Source organism: Falco rusticolus, chromosome 2 (genome assembly GCF_015220075.1).
Source record: "Falco rusticolus isolate bFalRus1 chromosome 2, bFalRus1.pri, whole genome shotgun sequence".
Lineage (NCBI taxonomy): Eukaryota > Metazoa > Chordata > Aves > Falconiformes > Falconidae > Falco > Falco rusticolus.
The window spans coordinates 81,275,686-81,293,910 of NC_051188.1; the positions used below are offsets into that span (position 1 = coordinate 81,275,686).

The window sequence follows — 18,225 nt, forward strand, 5'->3', positions numbered from 1 at the left end:
ATAATTAAAACAGGATATTTAATTATAGATTAGTAGAAAATTATCATTAATGTCAACACTAAAGGGAAAAAGTCAATAAATACTAATTCACACTGTCCAAAACTATTTTTAAACAAGCGACACTTACAAGAAAGATGAAAGAATATTGTCAGCCTGCACTTACTTTGTATGCTTAATAAAAAGCACAGATAATTACTGTTAATTTTTTCAACACATGTGGCCTTTACACAAAGGAAATACCATTTTTAAAATCAGACGGAAAACAAAAGGGCTGCAAAACCACAAAAGGTTACACAGAGACCAAAAACTGGCATATTGCATGAAACTACTTCATATCTCTTTAAATTGATGTCAACATCAATACTTTTAAATGGAAACATGCTTCAAATTTTGTCTACAGGATATGACAAACTGATTAAACTCAATGAATAGGAATTAACAAGCATCTTATGCCCAATACATTAGACCAGCTACATCACCCTAAATCTGTATATAAGACAAATAATTATAGCTTACGAAACAAAGGCTTATCACTGCAAGAAAGTCAACTTTGGCTAAACATTGGAAGTACCGTTAAAAATAAAAAATAAGAAAAAAAAAGATAGAAGAAAAAAAAAAGGAAATGTTTTGCAATTCACTTCCAATACAATGGATGTTCTCTGCCTCCCTCTCTCCCTCCTCACACACACCCCCCAGTCCTTAAGCATCACCTCCTGCTAACAACATCTTCCTGGGAGAGAGACATCAAGATAACAGCAGGGGTTTAGTTTTTGTTTTGGGGGTTCTTTTGCTCCTTCACATTAATGTTCTTGTCAACTACAAAAGCATAACAGTGAGCACTTTCTCCAGTACAAGACTGGCTACGCTGGATTTTCAGCATTTAAACCCATTTAAAAGGTGAACTCTCAATTTCCCTCTCCCCCAACATCACACTGGCTGCAAACTATTATTTTCAAGCTCCTTTTCTGCACAATAAATATACATTTTTTGGCAACAGAAAATTCTATTCTTCTGTCACACATACTAACAGCATGTACACCATTACAGGAAAGTCTGATTTCTTCTGGCTTATCACATATTCAATACATGGAGCAACAATACAATATTCCTGACCTTTAATCTATATCTTCAATAATTCATAAAATTGTATAGATCTGATGTCTTATCTGCTCATTTGATTTGCTACACCCAGCAGCAGGACTCAGTTTAGTTCACGAGACTACCACTATACCATCCTACAGAGCAAAACTATGGAAAAAGGGAGACTGCAATCCAAACCTGGAGCACGAATGAACCCCACAACTATTTTAAAGCTCCAGACATGAAGCTCCCTCCATCCCCGAAAGAGATCCCAGAGTTCTTACTAAACTCTGTCAGGGTGTGGCTTCATTAAACCAAAGTTCCCACTGCAAAGGCTTCATGAAATCTCCTGGTGGGCCTGGCAAGTGACTTCAGCCAACGCACTGCCTGCCTGCTGAGTGAACCCCAGGAAAACCAAGAGTAGTACCTCCTCGTACTGAGGCATCAAATTCAAACCCACAACAGAATCTTGCTGCTGCACAAGTACCTGTGCAGGTAACAGAGCAGTTCCCTCAACACTTGCAACCCAGGACCTCACCTCCCCCTGCAACAGTCTCCTCAGACGTGTACACTTCTACCACCTTCGCCACAGGTAACCAGGGAACACTGTCAGGCGCTCACAGAAGAGACGCTGCTACAGCCTGCCTTTTTAAAAGGTTCAGTAGCAGGTGGACTATTCTCACATTGAGGGGAGTACTGATAAATTTTTCCCTTTGTGAAGGATTCCTTTGGAAACATGACTCAATGGTTTTCCTTACCTGCTTTACTTGCACCTATCTCTCATATTACTCTACAATGCGCTGGCTTGTAGATTCTTAAATCAATCTGTTAGGATTTCATAATTATGGAGTCTAAGGTCTTTGTTAGCTGTTGTTGCTCCGTGCACAAAAGGGAAGATTTTGTTACTATCGCTGTAAAACCTATTAATTAAATGCACATATCTATGGCCACACTTTCTACAATAAAAATAACTGTTACATGGAATTGAGAGCTATCTGCTAGAATGATGACTCTAAACCTTCTCATACAATGTAAATTGTATGAAGGTGCACACACAGAAAAAAGGAATTAAGTAAAAAATATCTTAAAATAAGAGCTCCTTCCTTATCGGTAACAGTAATTGAAATACACACGCATTCGCTGAAAAGTAAAAAGCACAAACAAAATCAAACCTGGTTCAAGCCAAGAAATTCATCTCAAAACATCTTTGCACTGAACAGTAACATTTTAATCATTCTACTTCCTTAACAATTTACTTTTCTCAGAGTCAAGTTTTATGAAGAACATGCTTCTGAGTTAGCTTGCAATTCATAAAGGTCCAAAACATTGTCAGAAAAACGAGGTAAAATAGCAATATATTTGGTGGGGTTTGGGGGTTTGTGGGGGGGGGTTTTTTAGTACTTGGTACATGGATTCATACATTGACACTGTAGGAGAACACACGGTATTTCTAGAAATACACTTCAAAATTATCAAAATGCCCCACAACTTCAGTCATCTCAAACAAGACTGCATATACTAAAATACAATCTTTTCGACTAGCATAGAAAAGAAAATACATTATATGCAGGAAAGTACTCAAAACTCACCTAATATGCTGAATTGCTGTCTGCGTTACTTAATTTTACAGTACGCAAAATAAAACTTAACCTAGTCATGTTATGCGGCAATCTAATTATATATGTTGCTTTTATGTTCTATCTGGCATCCTTAAGGTCTATCCCATACATGACTCTCTCCAATATTTCTGACGGCCTCAACAGCATTCACAGAGCAGACATTAATTCTGGTCCCCTAACAGTTAACGTACATTATTTAACTCATCTGACATGTCACTCCCTTGCCTTTCTGACTTATCGGAAGAAGTATTTTTATAAATAACTCCGAAAATCAAAAGGAAACCATGACATTTTTTTAAAACATAAGCACAAAGAAAAGTGTACTTGCTTTTCGTTCCATCCCTGCCCCCTCCCCCCACGTCCTGACATTGAGCTTCTCCAATCATGCCAGAAATAAACATCTAAACACAAGTAAGGGCCTAGGCTACCAGATTCAACACGCTTTAGAGTGAGGTCTTCCGATCAACCAGGAACAGCATGAGAAAAAAAAAAAATCTCCACGGGAAAGTATCAGCACACAGCACGGGCACAACAATAGGATGAACAAAGTGTCAAATGCAACGCTACTGACAGGAACAAGTCAGAAAGCAGGAACCAGAACAACCCAGTCCTCTGCTTCAACCGTGTGGTCTTTTAAAAACAGTGTTCGACTTAATCTGTTAGGTAAACGCTTTCTTCGCATTCGGTCTTTAAATACAACTGGCAGACACTGCGCCCGCACAGCCTTTGTCAATAGCTTACGGGCGGGCAGCAGAAATGTGCTACAGGTTGATAAGGAGGACACCGGCGCTGCAAACGCCCTGCCTGCAGCAGGAAAGCACCCAGAAAGAACTTGCAATGCGCAGAAGAGTTTCCCTCAACGTTCACCGGGGGCTTCACACTCCAGCCGACGTGCATATTCGTTCCCGGTATTTGTTTCGTGTTTACCTCCCCCCCACACACTTCTTTCTCCTCCCTGTCCGGCCATCTTGGGCCGACAGGAGCAGCCATTACTTAACTAAATGACAGGGCCAACAACTTTTCACACAAACAAACATCTCTCTCAAAAGGCCGGGCAGGCTCCAGCAACCTGCAGGCCGTCCTGCTCCCTGACAAGCCGCCCGGCGGCGGGGACGGCGCGGGGCCCGGCGGGCGGGACACGGCGCTCGACGAGGACCTGGCACGCTGGCGGCAGCTGGGCCCGGAGAGTAAACAAGTCACTCGGCGCCGGGCTCCGGGAGCCCCTCAGCGCCGCGCCCGGCCCGGCCCCGCTCCCTGCGGCCCCCGGCCCGCTTCGCCCCCCGCCGCGCCGCCGGACGCAACCGCCGCCGGGCAGGGCGCGCGCAGCCGCCGGCCCCCGCCGCGCGGGGCGAAAATCACGAGGGAGGGTCCGGGGAGAGGCCAACGTCAGCAGCGCCTCGCGCGCGCCTTCCCCCCCCGCGCCGCCGCCGCCGCCGCCGCCGCCACCTCCTCCTCCTCCTCCTCCTCCTCCCCCTCCCTCCCGCCCCCGCGCCCCCTCCCCCGCCCCGCCGCTGGGCGTTTGCTCCCGGCCCCGGGCTCCGGCCCCGGCGCGCAGGCACTTTCCCGTCCCGGAGCCGGACGGACACCCGCAAGGCCGCGCTCCCTTCGTCCCACACCCGGCCCCGCTCGGCTTCCTCCCGCGCGGAGAGCCGCGCCGAGTGCGCGGCGGGGAAGTTGGGGGAGGGGAGGAAGGGGCAAAGGCGGCAGCGACGCGTGGGGAGACCGCGGCGGGGGGCGAGGCAGAGCGCCCTGCCGCCCGCGGGGACGTGCGGCCGCGGGTGCCCCCCCCGCCCCACCACCACACACGCACTCTCGCACCCAGATGTACACTCGCACGCACACACTCACCGTGTGGACCCGGGGGACCGGAGGGAGGGGGCGGCTGGGCCGGGCCGGCTCCCTCCCCTCCCCCCTTCCCCCCCCCAGCCCCGCTCCACATCCACCCTCGCGCTTACCTTTAACAGCAAGGCCTTCGTTCTGGCGCCATCTTCATGAAGCCTCAGAAATCCGAAGAGTCGGCTGCAGAAGGGGAGCGGGCGGGAGGGAGGGGAGAGAGGCACAGGCGTTAGCGAGAGTCAGCCCCCCGCACGGGCAGGCAGGCAGGCTCGCTCCCGGCGGGCAAGGGCAGAGCGCGGCGGCGGCGGCCGGGAGCCCGCACACGGGCACACACGCACTCCCGAGCGGGGAGCCGCGGGCAGGGGAGGGGGGAGACACGGAGGGAGCGCGGGCCGAGCCGGGACACGGAGGCGGCCGGGGCGGAGTGGGGAGCGGGTACCTGTCGAGACCGGATAGGGCTTCTCTCTCCTCGGCTGTCAAGCTGGCGAAGTCCTCCTCGCTCTGGCCGCTCGCTTTCCCCGCCGCCATTTTCTTTTCCTCATCACCGAAAGGAGCAGCAGAGGCGGCGGCAGCGGCGAGCGACACTCCGCACGATTTCATGGAAACGCAGCGTAATTAACTCACGATCGCAACCCCCCCCCCCTGCGCGCCCCCAACACCCCCCAGCGCCGGGCGGGGCGGGGTGCCCGACACACACACACACCACAACTTTTATTACAACAACAACAGCCGGCAGGGAGGGGGAGGGAGGGAGGGAGGGAGGGAGGGGAGAGGGAGGGAGGCGGGGGGAAGCCCCGCTGCTCGGAGGAGGAGGGAGGGGGGAGGGAGCCCCAGCGCTGGAGACTCGGGGGAGGTGGGGGGGGGGGAGGAGGAGGAGGAGGAGGAGGCGGCGGCTGCTGCGGCGGATGGCGGCGGAGCGGTGTTTACATCGCCGCGGCGCCGCTCGCCCCGGCGGCGAGGGGTGCGGGGAGCCGGGGTGACAGGGGCCCCGCCCGCCCTGCCGCGCGGGGTGTGTTTGCCGCCTGTACAAACTTCCCCAGCAGCTGCCCAAAGTTGTTGTAATTGTGTCACACAGCGAACCCCACGCCGCCACCGTGACCCCCCCCTCCCCGCCCGCCCGCCCGGGCCCACGCAGCCAATCGCCGCCTCCGCAGCGCCGCACGTGACCTTTGTTGACTTACGTCAGTCATAGCGCTCTTCCACCGCGGCGCTTCGGCTTGGTTGGCCTACGGCGCCCGCCTCCCTCGCAGGCCTCATCGCATTGGCCGGCGTCCGAGGGGAGGGGGCGGGTTTCCTGGGACTCGCGGCTTGTGACAGGCCAGAGAGCCGTCAGTCAGAGCAGCTTTTCGATTTCCCAGCGCCAGCAGGTTTGCGTGCGCCTTTAAAAACCGGACGACGGGAAGGCGGGGGAGGGGGGAGTTTTCGGGAGTGGCGGGCGTTGGGGGTGGGAGGAGGGAGGGCTGCGCTCACGGGCGGAGTTGCGTAACGGGGCCTCCAGGCTGGGGGAGCGGAGGTCGCTGAGGAAGCAGGCTTAGTTTAGCGCCTGGCGGGCAGGGGCCGTGCCGCGCTGGCTGCGGGCAGTCGCGCTCGCCCTGCCTTGCCCCGGCCTGGGCGCGGGGCGGGGCGCTCTTGGCATACCCGGAAAATAGCGGCCTCCCCGCGCGGGGACCAGGGACGGCGCTGGCTGGGGCTCCGTGCGGTCGGGCCGCGGGCGGGAGGAGGAGGCGGAGGCGCTGCCGCCCGAGGGGCGGTTGGGCGGCAGGTAACGCCCTCCGCAGCAGGGTGGCGTGGCCGGAGCGAGGGCAGGGCCCGTGGCGCGGCGGTTGGCCTCGCCCGCCCTGGGGAGCAGGGGTGCCGCTGTCCGGCCTGCGGCTTTCGCCGCCCACTCGCGGCAGGCGGGGATTTTCCTGGGGGCGCGCGCCATCGGCCGTGGGGCCGCCGCCTCGCCGACGGACGAGCGCGTGGCGGGGCTCGGAGCGTGCTGCCCGCGGGGGAGGGGGGGGGCGGAGCGGGGCGCCGCGCCCAGGGAGAGCCCCCCTCCCCTCCCCCCCCCCCCCCCGGAGCCACTGACAGGTGGAGCGGCGCCCGCTGGCGCGAGCCCCGCGGCCGTCACGTGGCGCGGGGGCGGGGCTCGGGGCGAGAGCGCTCTCGCGAGGCCTGGGGGGTGGGCGGGGCTGGGCGCGGCGGCCGGGCGGGGGGCGGTGCGGAGCGAGGCGCGAAGGAGCGAGGCTGGGCTGCCGGAGCGTCTCGCGGCGGTAAGGCTCAGCGTTTCTTCGGGCGTCGCGGGGCAGGGGCCCTTCCGTGCTCTGCTTGCTGCCCCTTCTTCACAAGGCCAAGCCTACCCCCAGCCTTCCTGGTGGCTTAAATGTTACCTGGGCAGCCTTGGTTCCTCGGCCTTCCCGGTCTTGCCCAGGAGCTTGAGGGTGCAGTTTTCTCTCTGCAGCCCCATTAATTTACCCATTACAGTTGGGAAACTCAAGGGTTTTCTCAGCAAGGTTTTTGAAAATCATTAGGTCTTGGGTCTCCTATGATGCTTATGAGGAGATGAGCCTCCTGTAGGTGTGTGGTGGCACAGCTTGCTTGCTCATACCCATTTTGCTGTAAATGGATCAGCAGTGGCCTTCTGTAACATCACTGTGTCACTTCTCTGATGAGGCTGAAGCCTCATGGCTGGGCAGACTTTTTCTCTGCCAGCTGAATTCTCTCCCCGCAGAGAGGGGCCTGTTTTATGATTGCCAGGCTCTCTAAAGCGTAACTGAAGCTAGTAACTGCCTTTGGGAATTAGGTGAATAAGGTCAATGGCCAAGCTATGTAAGGGATGTTCAATCACAATACTCTTGCTTGCTGGTTCTGTCCCTTCTGGTTTTAATTGTCATCCCCAAATCATGTGCTCATGAACGGTGGTACAGTTAACATTTACATGTCGCTGATGTTCTCCAAATGGATCTTCAAATGTTTTCTGGGCCTAATGGTGTCAGTAGTGCAGTGTAGAGATACTGGCAGAAGCGTGCAAGGCCTGTGCTGTTTTCCAGCGTGCTGATTGGAGATCTGGTCAACAGCCTTGAATAATGCAGAAAAAGACTCAAATTAATGTCCCTGCCCCTCTTGGAAGCAGAATCTTGTTGTGTAGCCATGCTGTCTGATCCAAATGCAGTTGGAACAAAAAAAGCACCTGAGTTTACTAAGGTTGCATATCCTTATAAAATAGCCAGCAACCAGTTGGTTAAGAGCATTCGTGTTAGAGACAGACATTTGTCATTTGTACATTTACAGTACTTCAGAGTTTGGAGTGTGGATAAAAAACAATTTACTTTTGGTTGTGGGGATAAGCTACAGTCATGAATGGTGAAAACAACTATGATCAAACATATGCCTTCATCTGTAATTTACAAGGCTTCTCAGTCACTTAATTTCTCAGCAGTGCTTCCTCAGATGCCTAACTCAACACCAAGAACTATACTGATTGGTAATGTGCCAAAAATAAGGTAATTCAGCACAGATTATTTCTGAGGATCTTGACTCTGAAGTCTGAAGTTTCCAATTTGCAGTATCCCAAGTATAAATCAATGGAAAAGATAGTAGGTGAAACTTTCTCAGTACAAGGAAGGTTATCTTCTAAACTACAAAGCAATTCAGCAGACTTCTTTGAAGTGTGAGTCTTAGTTCAGCTGAAAGTATAATGAGAAACTTCCATGCACCTGAAGTCACAACACCTGGGTTACTCCTCTAGTACTGTCAATGCTACTCTTACCCCCTGCATCCTGTCTGTATTGCCTGAATCGAATTTCCAGGTACTTTTTGTGGTTTGTAGGGGGTTTTTTGTATCTGAACTACTCTTTGGATGACTCAAGAGGTGCCATAAAAGCCTGTGTATTTTTTCAACTCTTCAAGATCTATCCAAAGCTCAGCTTACTTAATAATAGCAAGAAAAGCTTGCAAATGCATACTGGAAGTAACACTCTCTGCCCTTGCAAAGAGTCAGATAACAGTTTTGGGAGCTAACATTGATACACTATCACCTTATGAAAGGAGAGAGACTGTTCCAGACAAGTGCGATACTGGCCTCCAACTCTGAGATAGTCTCTGAAGGTGACCTCAGGAGGAGTACGTTCCTAAATTCTTGAGAAGAAAGAAGGAAACGTCAATGTTTTTCTGTATCTATCCAGTATTAGTTAACTCGTTAGGTTTTAGCTTAGTTTAAATTCCAAAGTCATCTGTGAGTGTCCAGAACCACTTTGCTACCTTCTGGGTGAAAGTTGTGGACTGATAAAGCTTTTGGACTGAACAGTACTCTTTGGATACACCTTTCCTGTTTTCACCTCCATTAATTTTCCATGCCAAGTTCCATTTTGTATTCCTATACGCTGTGTCAAGTGTTGCCTTGTCATGCTGCAAGACTTGCCCGCCCTATCTGTTAAGAGACCTAACACTATTTGTACATGTACAGTTGCAGAGTAGTTTATGCCAGAGAGAACTCCGCTCCAAGTAGGTGTTTGGCACAGTGGTCATTCTCTGCTGCTTGAAATTGAGATGCAAAGTTAATGTCCCACTTCTTGAAAAGTAATGTTAGAAACAGCAAAAGTTAATTCTAGAGTTCTCCCTGTAAGTAAATATACATCGCCTGACATCTTGTTAAGCTGAAAAACAGCTCCTGAAATCACTGCAAAAAAAAAATGATGGAAGAAGGATTCTGCTTCAACACTGGGATTCAAGCTGTTGTCGCTCTTGATGTCAAAGGTAGTTGTGGTGTCTCAAGCATCCAGGTTCATTGGCAAATAGGACAAGCCTGAGCACATACATAGGAAGTCAATCTCAAGAAAATAACTTCATGTCGCATGGAACAGGGAAAGTGTGACCTGTGCAAGATCTCCTTTTTCTTTTTATTCTCATGTCGTTACGACTTTTCACTGACATCAGCTGCAGCAATCAAGTGGTTAGCTTGCTGTTTTTAGGTCAGGGCGGGTCTTTATAGAGATGGTGGTGATCCTACCGGTTTTTTTATGAGCAAGAGTATGGTAGTCCATCATGAATGTTCACCACAAATTCACCGTAAATGTGCTGATAGGAAGTCCTGACTGGAGGCTTATTTACTACAATAAATACGGGAATGCTGCTTCTTGCAAAGCATGAAACTCCTTGCTGCAAGTCTCCTGAATGACGAACACATGAGGCCTGATTACTTTTTCCTGTGTCATGATCAGGGGCAAGATAAAGTAGCAGTTTGTTAGAGAGCAGAGCCCTGTAAATTCAGTAGGTTTTTCTGGAGAGAATTATACCTTCAAAGAAGAGTTGTGAATTTGTGGTGAACATTCATGATGGACTACCATACCCTTGCTCATAAAAAAACCTGTAGGATCACCACCATCTCTTCAAAATGTTTTGGACTGCCTGTATGCGAAATATGGGGGGCGCAAATAGACTTATGAATATTACAAAGTTTTAATTTGTACATCTCCTTAAAAAAGACAACTGTGGATTTAAACTCAAAACGGTTACCTGGTGGGAGTGCACTGCACTGGTTTGTTTTAGCCGTACCTAATCTCACAGCTCAGGATGTGGAACTGCCCCCATGCCTTCTCTGTACTTGCTTTTGGACTTGAACAAAAAGCTCTCTCTTTTTTTTTTTTAACTCTCCAAATGTTCTGTATAGTATCATACAAAAGAATTTTTATAATGGCAGTTAACTAGGGTATGTTGTCTGCAGCTGAACTTCCTTATACATCTTTCAGCTGGTGGAAGAACCCTTCTCCCTGTTTGACATGAAATTCTTCCTGGACAAGGCTGCTACCACTAACTCAGCTTTCTCAAAACCACATTCGTTCCTGGACAAATATGGCTTTAGTTTTTGTGTCTCTCTAGCTCTCACTTTCCAGAGGGGCAGAGGTTTGGTGCGATGCTTCTGTGGTCATACCAAGGGTATTGAAAAGCCAGACTTGCTCCAAGGAGATTTTCTGGGTCTCAGTGTGTTTCTATAGACAACTCTGTTCTTTTACTGTCTGACCTCCTCATCAGATCCGTTCTCACATATGTGCTTATTTTCAAGAATAGCAATTAACAGAACCTATTGATTATTATTAATGTATTTGGTGTGACTTCCAAGACAGCAAATTTGAATGAGCAATATATCAATACCTGCTGGATAGAATTGCAATTTTGTCATCTTCTATAGTCCAAAACATATTTGCTAGTTACCTGCAGCAAGATTCATTATTTCAGCTCCTAGAAAAGAAGTGGTGCTTGAAGTTAGGCATATCAGTTCAAATTGGTCTTTCATTCATGATTTTTGATGTCCTTCACAGATGCAAGCTATGAGCTGGTAGGGAAGGGAGAGTAACAGTCACCTCCTTATGCTGTCACACGAGTATGAAGCAGCTCAGGATGCACATGTAATCTCTACTGATGCTGTTGTTCGAAAAAAACCAAAAAGTTTTTCAAGTGTAGAGTCAACATTACACTTAGAATAGCTCAGAGGATCTCTAACTATAAGGAAAATCCTTTTGCAGTAGCCCGGGGGAAATGTGACAAGACAACAATCTTGGATTTGTGTGGCAAGGTATACATACCAAAAACAGAAAAGAAAAAAAGCAAGCTAACCAAAAGAACTTAGTGGATGCCATTTTGTGTCTTACAAAATATAAATCTAACACTTGTATTACTGTCACCTTGCCAGATTTTAGTCAAGCTACCTGAAACGTGACTATTAGGCATATAAGGGAAAGCAGCATAAACTGATACAACCTGACAATAAGTTAGTCAGGGAGAAATTAGCCCCTTTGTTTAACCTTCCATATTCATTAATGGTTTTTCATTCTGCATCTTTTTTTCTTACTGCTCTTTTCTTCAGCTACTCCAAGGTAAAGCAGAAAAGCTTAAATTATTAAATTACATTGTTGCTGAAATTTGGAACAAAAACCCCTGCAGTACTTAATTTTTTTTATTATTTAGCAGTAGCCCACATGTTGTCTGGGAGTTCATAATAAATGATCTGCAATTTCTGTGTTCCCTGTACTGCCCTCGAAGTTCTGACAAGTGTTGTGTGATGATTCATGTTATATTTTGTCAGTGGACAGTGGTCAAGGAAGTAAACTGATGTGAAACCCAAGGCTTTTTTCATTTCCTCCAAAATGCAGACAAAAGTCAAACGCTTTTGCTAGCTATAAGGAAATACGTATGCAGAGGAATTATTACTGTGGAACATATCAGGGAAAAAAAGTCTTTCTGATACTGTTTGTCCCTATGTTGATGAATGAATTGCTCTTCAGTCTCAGAAGTACCATACTAACTTTGGGTGACGAAGGGAGTAAAAGTGAGCTAATCTAAGGAATGCATTATTATCATGAAGATATTCTTTCTTCATAAGACTGTTAAAAATAGTAATTAATAAATGCTTTAGTTATAGAACTTAGTGTTGTTCTGTCTTGCTTGAATCATATAGTCATTTTCGCCTGTTGCCCTCTCCTCCCCTTGGCTAGCTTGATTTTAAAACCTGAATTGTATCTGAAAGGCTTGATGCTTGAATTCATCTGGAATTAAAGTGGTAATTCATAGTCATGAGAAGTACACACAGTTATCAGTGAAGCAGTAATAACTGTCACTGTGCAGTGTGTCAGCAGAAATGATAAAATTTCTATTGAGCAATAGAAACTTCAAAGGACTTGTTACTTAAAAATAATAAACAACATGTCAACAATTCAATCTAAACATGGAAACCCATGAGTTTGTATGCATAACCTTAACTATTCTGAGCTATTTAATGACATTCAGAAATAAGGATTTTTTTACATTCTGTAGATCTGCTGTGTAAGAGACTAGCTCATTGCATGCTAGCATGAACACACCTGTTTGCTTAAGTTCTACCAGTAGAAGTGACTGTTAGAAGAGCCACCACTGCATCATATTTTTTGTACTCTATAGATCTCTGATATTATACTAACTGGCAATTCCTGCAAAATTGGAGAAATAAATAATACAAAAAATTAAACTTGTCCAGGAAGTGGTTCCCTTACAGTGCTTCTGTTAGTAGATTTTTGTGGTTTTTTAATCATGCCCATTCTTCCACCCTGCCAGTTTTGGCTGTGTCCATTGGTGTGTATGCCAAATGTGGGCATGCTTCCATCTCTGTTAAGAGTTTCAGAAGGTAAGTAGGTGAAGTGTCTGCCCTCCCGCTAGGAACTGGATGCAGCAGCTTGTGACATACCACCTTGCGAAGAAGTGACCAATTTTTCGGAAGATAGTAATGAACAAGTATCTCTGTTCTTCAAAAACAGTGCAAAGAAAGTGAGATTTCTTGCCTTCGTGACTATGCAGGCAGTTAATACAACTTTTGAGAAGCTGATAATAAAAATACTGTGTTGATATTAACTTGTCTTCATCTTCAGATTGGCAGTTGTAGCTCCCCTTTATAGAATTTGGCAAATGCTGTCGAGGGGGGAGGGGAAAAGCAGCTTTGTGTTTCTATGGCTAGGTATTTATGTATGCATTGACTTAACATAAGATGCTAGGCTAATAACTGTAGTCTGCTCGTTTTCTGGCTTGTAAGTAAAAATAAGTAAACATTTCTAAAAACAGCTCTGAAACAAAGTTAAGGGGTTTTGTGTAAACATTTGAAAGGAGCTGTTCAAGATCCTTAGCAAAGTGGATGAATGGGTATCTTGTTTACTTTTGTCAATCCTGGAACAGAATGCAGTATTATCCAAGATACATTATTATCTGGTATTTTTGGTTTTCTCATAACTCTGAGGATGTCACATGCTCTTAATCGATTTAATTTAGTGCATTATAGATAGATCTTTTAAAGAAAATATCTGAGAATTATTTATTTTAAAAGCCTCAGCTGCTGTGTATGCTATTCTTTGTTAACATTCTTATGGATGTCTAAAATGATAAAATCTTCAATAACCAATCTGAAAAACTATTTGGGTTATAGGTCTGTTGAGTCTTTCCTGTCTGTTTCTTACTACATCTGCCTATGCAGTGACTTCTAAAATCCGGTACTTTGCACAAGTAATGGTATATATTAAGTCTTGTAATCATGTACAGATGAAAGTTTTAAAGGTGCAGATAGCAAAAGGGGCTATGTCTTATGCAGAGTTAAGGCAGTGGCTCAAGAAGCTCCACCACTTACTAGACACAGACAATGACAATTCTCCATCCTTGTCTAAACGCACAGTTCAGGATTCCCCTAGAGCAACTGTTGAGCCAGGGGGCATTGCAAGTAAAATAAGACATGATGCTTAAATTTGAAGACTGTTGCTGCATGGCATGCAACTCTTTATTACTTTTCTTACATTTTAGAATTTTATAAAAATAAGGTGGCATCCCATCGCTTTGATGCATAGAACTCAAAGAATGGAACAGGGTTGTACCCAGAGCATGTAAACTTGTTCATCATGTCTGATTGGAAGGTAAAACAAGACCTATACTAAAACACCAAACTGAAATTTCAATATTTTTTCCCCCATAAAATTGCTTCTATCAAGAGGGAAGTTCTATTTAGAAGCTTTCCAGTGGTTTGTGCTCCACTGTGTCTTCTGCATGTCAGTAAGAGTTGGATCGGGCCTCTAACAGCTGAGAACATCAGGATGGTGTGAGGAAGACAAGTGGTTTCTACCTAAGCTTGACATTCATAAAATCAAAAGCTAACTCTGCCTTTAAGTATACATTTTCCCTTGCTTCCCCCATCCATCAGCTGCATTTCACTTGAACCTGTCAAGCAGGAAATTGTTAGTTCAGGAATGGTTCAGAGAACTTACAGTCTTAAAATTTCTTAAGGTATGGTCTGGTTTCTGTTTGAATGTTTGCAGTTGTGTATTTCTTTGTACAAATGTACTCGGTACTACTAAAGTCAGTTTGTGAGGAGTTCTTCTCAAGTGTTTTTTTGGTTTGGTTTTTTGTTGTTGTTGTTGTTGTTGGGTTTTTTTGGTCTGTAAATGAGTCCTGTGGTGGTTTACTCTTGTGAGGAAAGTTAAGGCATAGTGTTTCTCTCCATGGATATAATGAATATATAGTCCCAAACTGAAAGCCCGGTGAGAGGAAGGAAATTGCCATTGGTCTCAGTGGCAGAATAGCTGCTTGGGAAAGATGGCAGCAAAGGGCAGATTCAGTAAGCATGGGCAATATTTTCCAAAGCCTTGCTATATTTAGATTGGTACTTTTTCTGCCAGTAGTGGATACACAAAATTTTAAGTTGGGGATTTAAATCTTCATACAACATAATCAATATGTGCCCAGTAGCTTCTTAGTATCAGTGAGAAGAAAGTCCCTCTAATACTCCTCCCTCTCAATTAAAAAAAATCCAAGTCCACATCCCCTATTGAATCCACATGCTTACATGTAAGCATCCAAGTTTACCACTTTGACTAGAGTCTCAATAGCTGTCTATGTGCCACAAAAATATGGATGCAATTAGCATTAAAGACATCACGGTTTTGAAAGTACATAGATACATTTCTTTTTCTCAAGGGTAGTCTATATAAAGATGACCAGGGCACAATCTTAAGAAATGTACATTGGTTCTGCTCAGGTTCTAGTTGTTCCCTTTACAAAAAGGAGGACAAATGTTTAATAAAACACTGTTGTTGCCAATTGTGTCATTGGTTCTTTTTTTTTATTAAGTTACTGGTTTTGCTTTTTCTACATACACCTTCAGTGCAGGCACATTTCTAGTAAATCATCCCACCTTTTAAGGACCTGAACCTGCAAGTTACAGAATACCATCTCAAGAGACTTTCTGCTCAGTACTTGGCAGGATCGAGTCCCATTTTTAATGGATCAGTTCAGATAAGCTTGCAAAGTTTGAAGGCTTATCAGACTCCTTTATTCAGGAAATTGGGCAAGAAACAGGTTTTCTTGCAAATTCAGTGTTGTTCCTGGTTTCTGTTACATCAGCCCATGCTAAAGGACACATCCTGCCCTGTTTATACTTCTGTTCTCTCTGAAAACATAACTGAATGCAATATGCATCATTAGTTAAGAACAACTCTTACACATCTACAGTTAAGCCTCTTTTATGAATCAACTGATATTTTCAAATCCATTTCTATTTAGGGTTATTAATTTTGCAACGTAAATGCTGCCAGTGGTCTGCAAAAAATGCAGGGGAAATGCAAGCAGGATGATTACAATTTCTGCCTCCCATTTGGAGGGGTTTGGTTTCAAATACTGTGGTGTGGGTGGGTGGTTTGGCAGCGTACAAGAAATGGAGATCACAGCATCAGCTGAGAGTCAGGAACAAGCGAGTGAGGAGAGAGCCAAGCGCACAAGGTGGATCTGACCACTGGTTCAATAGAGAGGTGCTTTCCCTGGCTGAATTCTTGACTAGTCACTTACTCCAACTCTGCTTTCTGTTGCTGTCATGGTTTTCCACTAGTTCTGTGAAATATGATGTGGTGGCTTGACCCTGGCTGGATGCCAGGTGCCCACCAAAGTGGCTCTATCACTCCCCTCCTCAACCAGACAGAGGGAGAGAAAATTCAACAAAAGGTTTGTGGGTCAATAAGGACAGGGAGATCACTCAGCAATTACCATCACAGGCAAAACAGACTCGACTTGGGGAAATTAATTTAATTTATTACCAGTCAAATCGGATTATGGGAACTAAAATTCAAAAGTGAAAACTGCCCCCCCACCCCTGCCTTCTTCCTAGGCTCAACTTCACTCCCAGTTTCTTCGCCTCCTCCCCCTGAGTGGCGCAGCGGGACAGGGAATGGGTGTTAGAGTCAGTTCATCACACATCATTTCTGCCACTCCTTCCTCCTCACACTCTTCCCCTGCTCCGGCGTGGGGTCCCTCCCATGGGAGATAGTTCTCCGTGAAGTTCTCCAGCGTGAATCCTTCCCACAGGCTGCAGTTCTGCACAAACTGCTCCAGCGTGGGTCCCTTCCATGGAGTGCAGTCCTTCAGGAACAGACTGCTCCAGCGTGGGTCTCCTGCAGGGTCATCAGTTCTGCCAGCAAACCTGCTCCAGCATGGGCTTCCCAGGGGTCACAGACTCCTTTGGGTGCAACTGCCTGCTCTGGCATGGGGTCCTCCATGGGCTGCTGCCCATGGTGGGTGTCTGCTGCACCGTGGACATCCACAGGCTGCAGGGGACAGCTTGCCTCACCATGGTCTTCTCCATCGGCTGCTGGGGAAATCTCTGCGAGAGCACCTCCTCCCCCCTCCCCCTCCTTCACCTTGGTGTCTGCAGAGTTGTTGCTCTCACAAATCCTCACACCTCTCTTCTGCTGCAATTGTGCAGATTTCCACACACACACACACACACACACCCTTCTTAAATATGCTATCCCAGAGGTGCTACCACCATCACTGATGGGCTCAGCCTTGGCCAGCAGCGAGTTTGTCTTGGAGCTGGCTGGCACTGGCTCCATTGGACATAGGGGAAGCTTCCAGCAGCTTCTCATACAAGCCACTTCTGTAGCACCCCCACTACCAAAACCTTGACACACACACTCAATACACATTAATATTCCTTTACAAAGTGTCAGGCAAAAAGCAGAAATTATCAGGTGATTAGGGTTTTGTTTGCTTTTTCCCCCAAGTCTTAGTCCAACCCATGACTATGACAGCACTTTGTCAAAGATCACACAGCTGTGTAACCAACATGAATGTGCCTCAGCATGGCCACCCCACCTCTGACAGTCCCTTCCCAGTCACTGTAACCAACCCTGTTCTGCAGTTTGCTCCAGACATCCCTCAGCAATGCTATTTAGCCATTTAGAATGTTGTGCTGGAAACTGAAGCAAAGGCATTGAAGAAATCTCAGCTAAAAAAAAGCAAACAAACCAAGCAGCACGCACATGCACACACGCCCCAAGAAAAACCCACCCAAACACAACAACAAAACCACCTCAAACTTCTAAAGGGAGCTGAAAGCCACTTCCAGACAACTTGTACGGTAATTATTCACATGCAGTATTGTGTAGCACTCTGAAAAATATTTAAGAATAACATCCTTTTAATAGGAAATTAAATGCCAGAACAGATGATACAATGATTGTATTATTGGGTAGCATACAAAATTAAATTAAAATTTGTCTTGTTAATAAATCTTAACTTCCTTGCTGGCTGCTGCTGTGAAGAATCCTGACGTTCTTTTGTAAGAAGGCCAAACCTGTGCGTAACAGTGCCTCAGGAGCTGGTTGACTGATGCACAACACGGTAAGATGATTGCATCTTATGAGGTTGACTGGAGATCGCTATCACAGGAATAAAACCCAAGTTCAAAACTACCAAAACGTGGAATCTCTGAAAGTTTTATGAGCCATGGAAATGACCTACTACTAACTTCTTACTACCTCTTAAGTAATTGTTAATCTGCTGCCAGTTAGTCAAATTCTAAGTTGGGAGAGTTGGCTGGACAAATTGCTGTTGGTCTTTATGACAAGCTCTCTTTTTGTACTGTTCCTGTACTGATGTAGCAGCAGTTGCTGGAAATCAAGGCCCTGATCCACACATGTGGAATAACTTTTTTCAGGATAGCACTTTTGAATGCTGCCTTACCTGTGTACACACCTCTTTCCTAATGGAGCATGGTCAAAAAGGAGCATGATTCTGCGCAGTTGGCAATGCTAAAAAGGAAACAGCATGTACCAAATGATACAACTGGTGGATTATATGGGAGAATAATCCATGCTTTTTCATCCTGAAGAAGACTTTTACCAGGGTTTTCTTATGTGATTACTGTTCATAC

General features: G+C 46.5%; 2 protein-coding genes across 22 annotated transcripts in view; one reads left to right on the forward strand and one right to left on the reverse strand.

The window, feature by feature from the left end:
* Window positions 1–5,289, reverse strand: part of KDM6A (lysine demethylase 6A) — a 163,117-nt gene extending 157,828 nt beyond the window's left edge. For 8 of the 20 annotated variants that reach the window (XM_037376815.1, XM_037376812.1, XM_037376810.1 and 5 more), the window contains exons 1-2: window positions 4,975–5,226; window positions 4,655–4,718 (exon numbers count right to left, since the gene is read on the reverse strand). In XM_037376815.1, the coding sequence (XP_037232712.1) occupies window positions 4,655–4,718; window positions 4,975–5,135 (225 nt within the window). In that variant the 5' untranslated portion in view covers window positions 5,136–5,226. Of the gene's footprint in view, window positions 1–4,654; window positions 4,719–4,974 lie in introns of all 20 variants that reach the window. The other 12 variants (XR_005102560.1, XM_037376799.1, XM_037376797.1 and 9 more) reach the window with 5 other exon arrangements.
* Window positions 5,290–5,681: 392 nt separating this feature from the next.
* FUNDC1 (FUN14 domain containing 1) overlaps window positions 5,682–18,225 on the forward strand; it is a 51,809-nt gene continuing 39,265 nt past the window's right edge. The window contains exon 1 of one of the 2 annotated variants that reach the window (XR_005102562.1): window positions 5,682–5,902. The gene's annotated coding sequence lies outside the window, so the exon portion shown is untranslated. Of the gene's footprint in view, window positions 5,903–6,739; window positions 6,791–18,225 lie in introns of those variants that run through there. The other variant, XR_005102561.1, reaches the window with a different exon arrangement.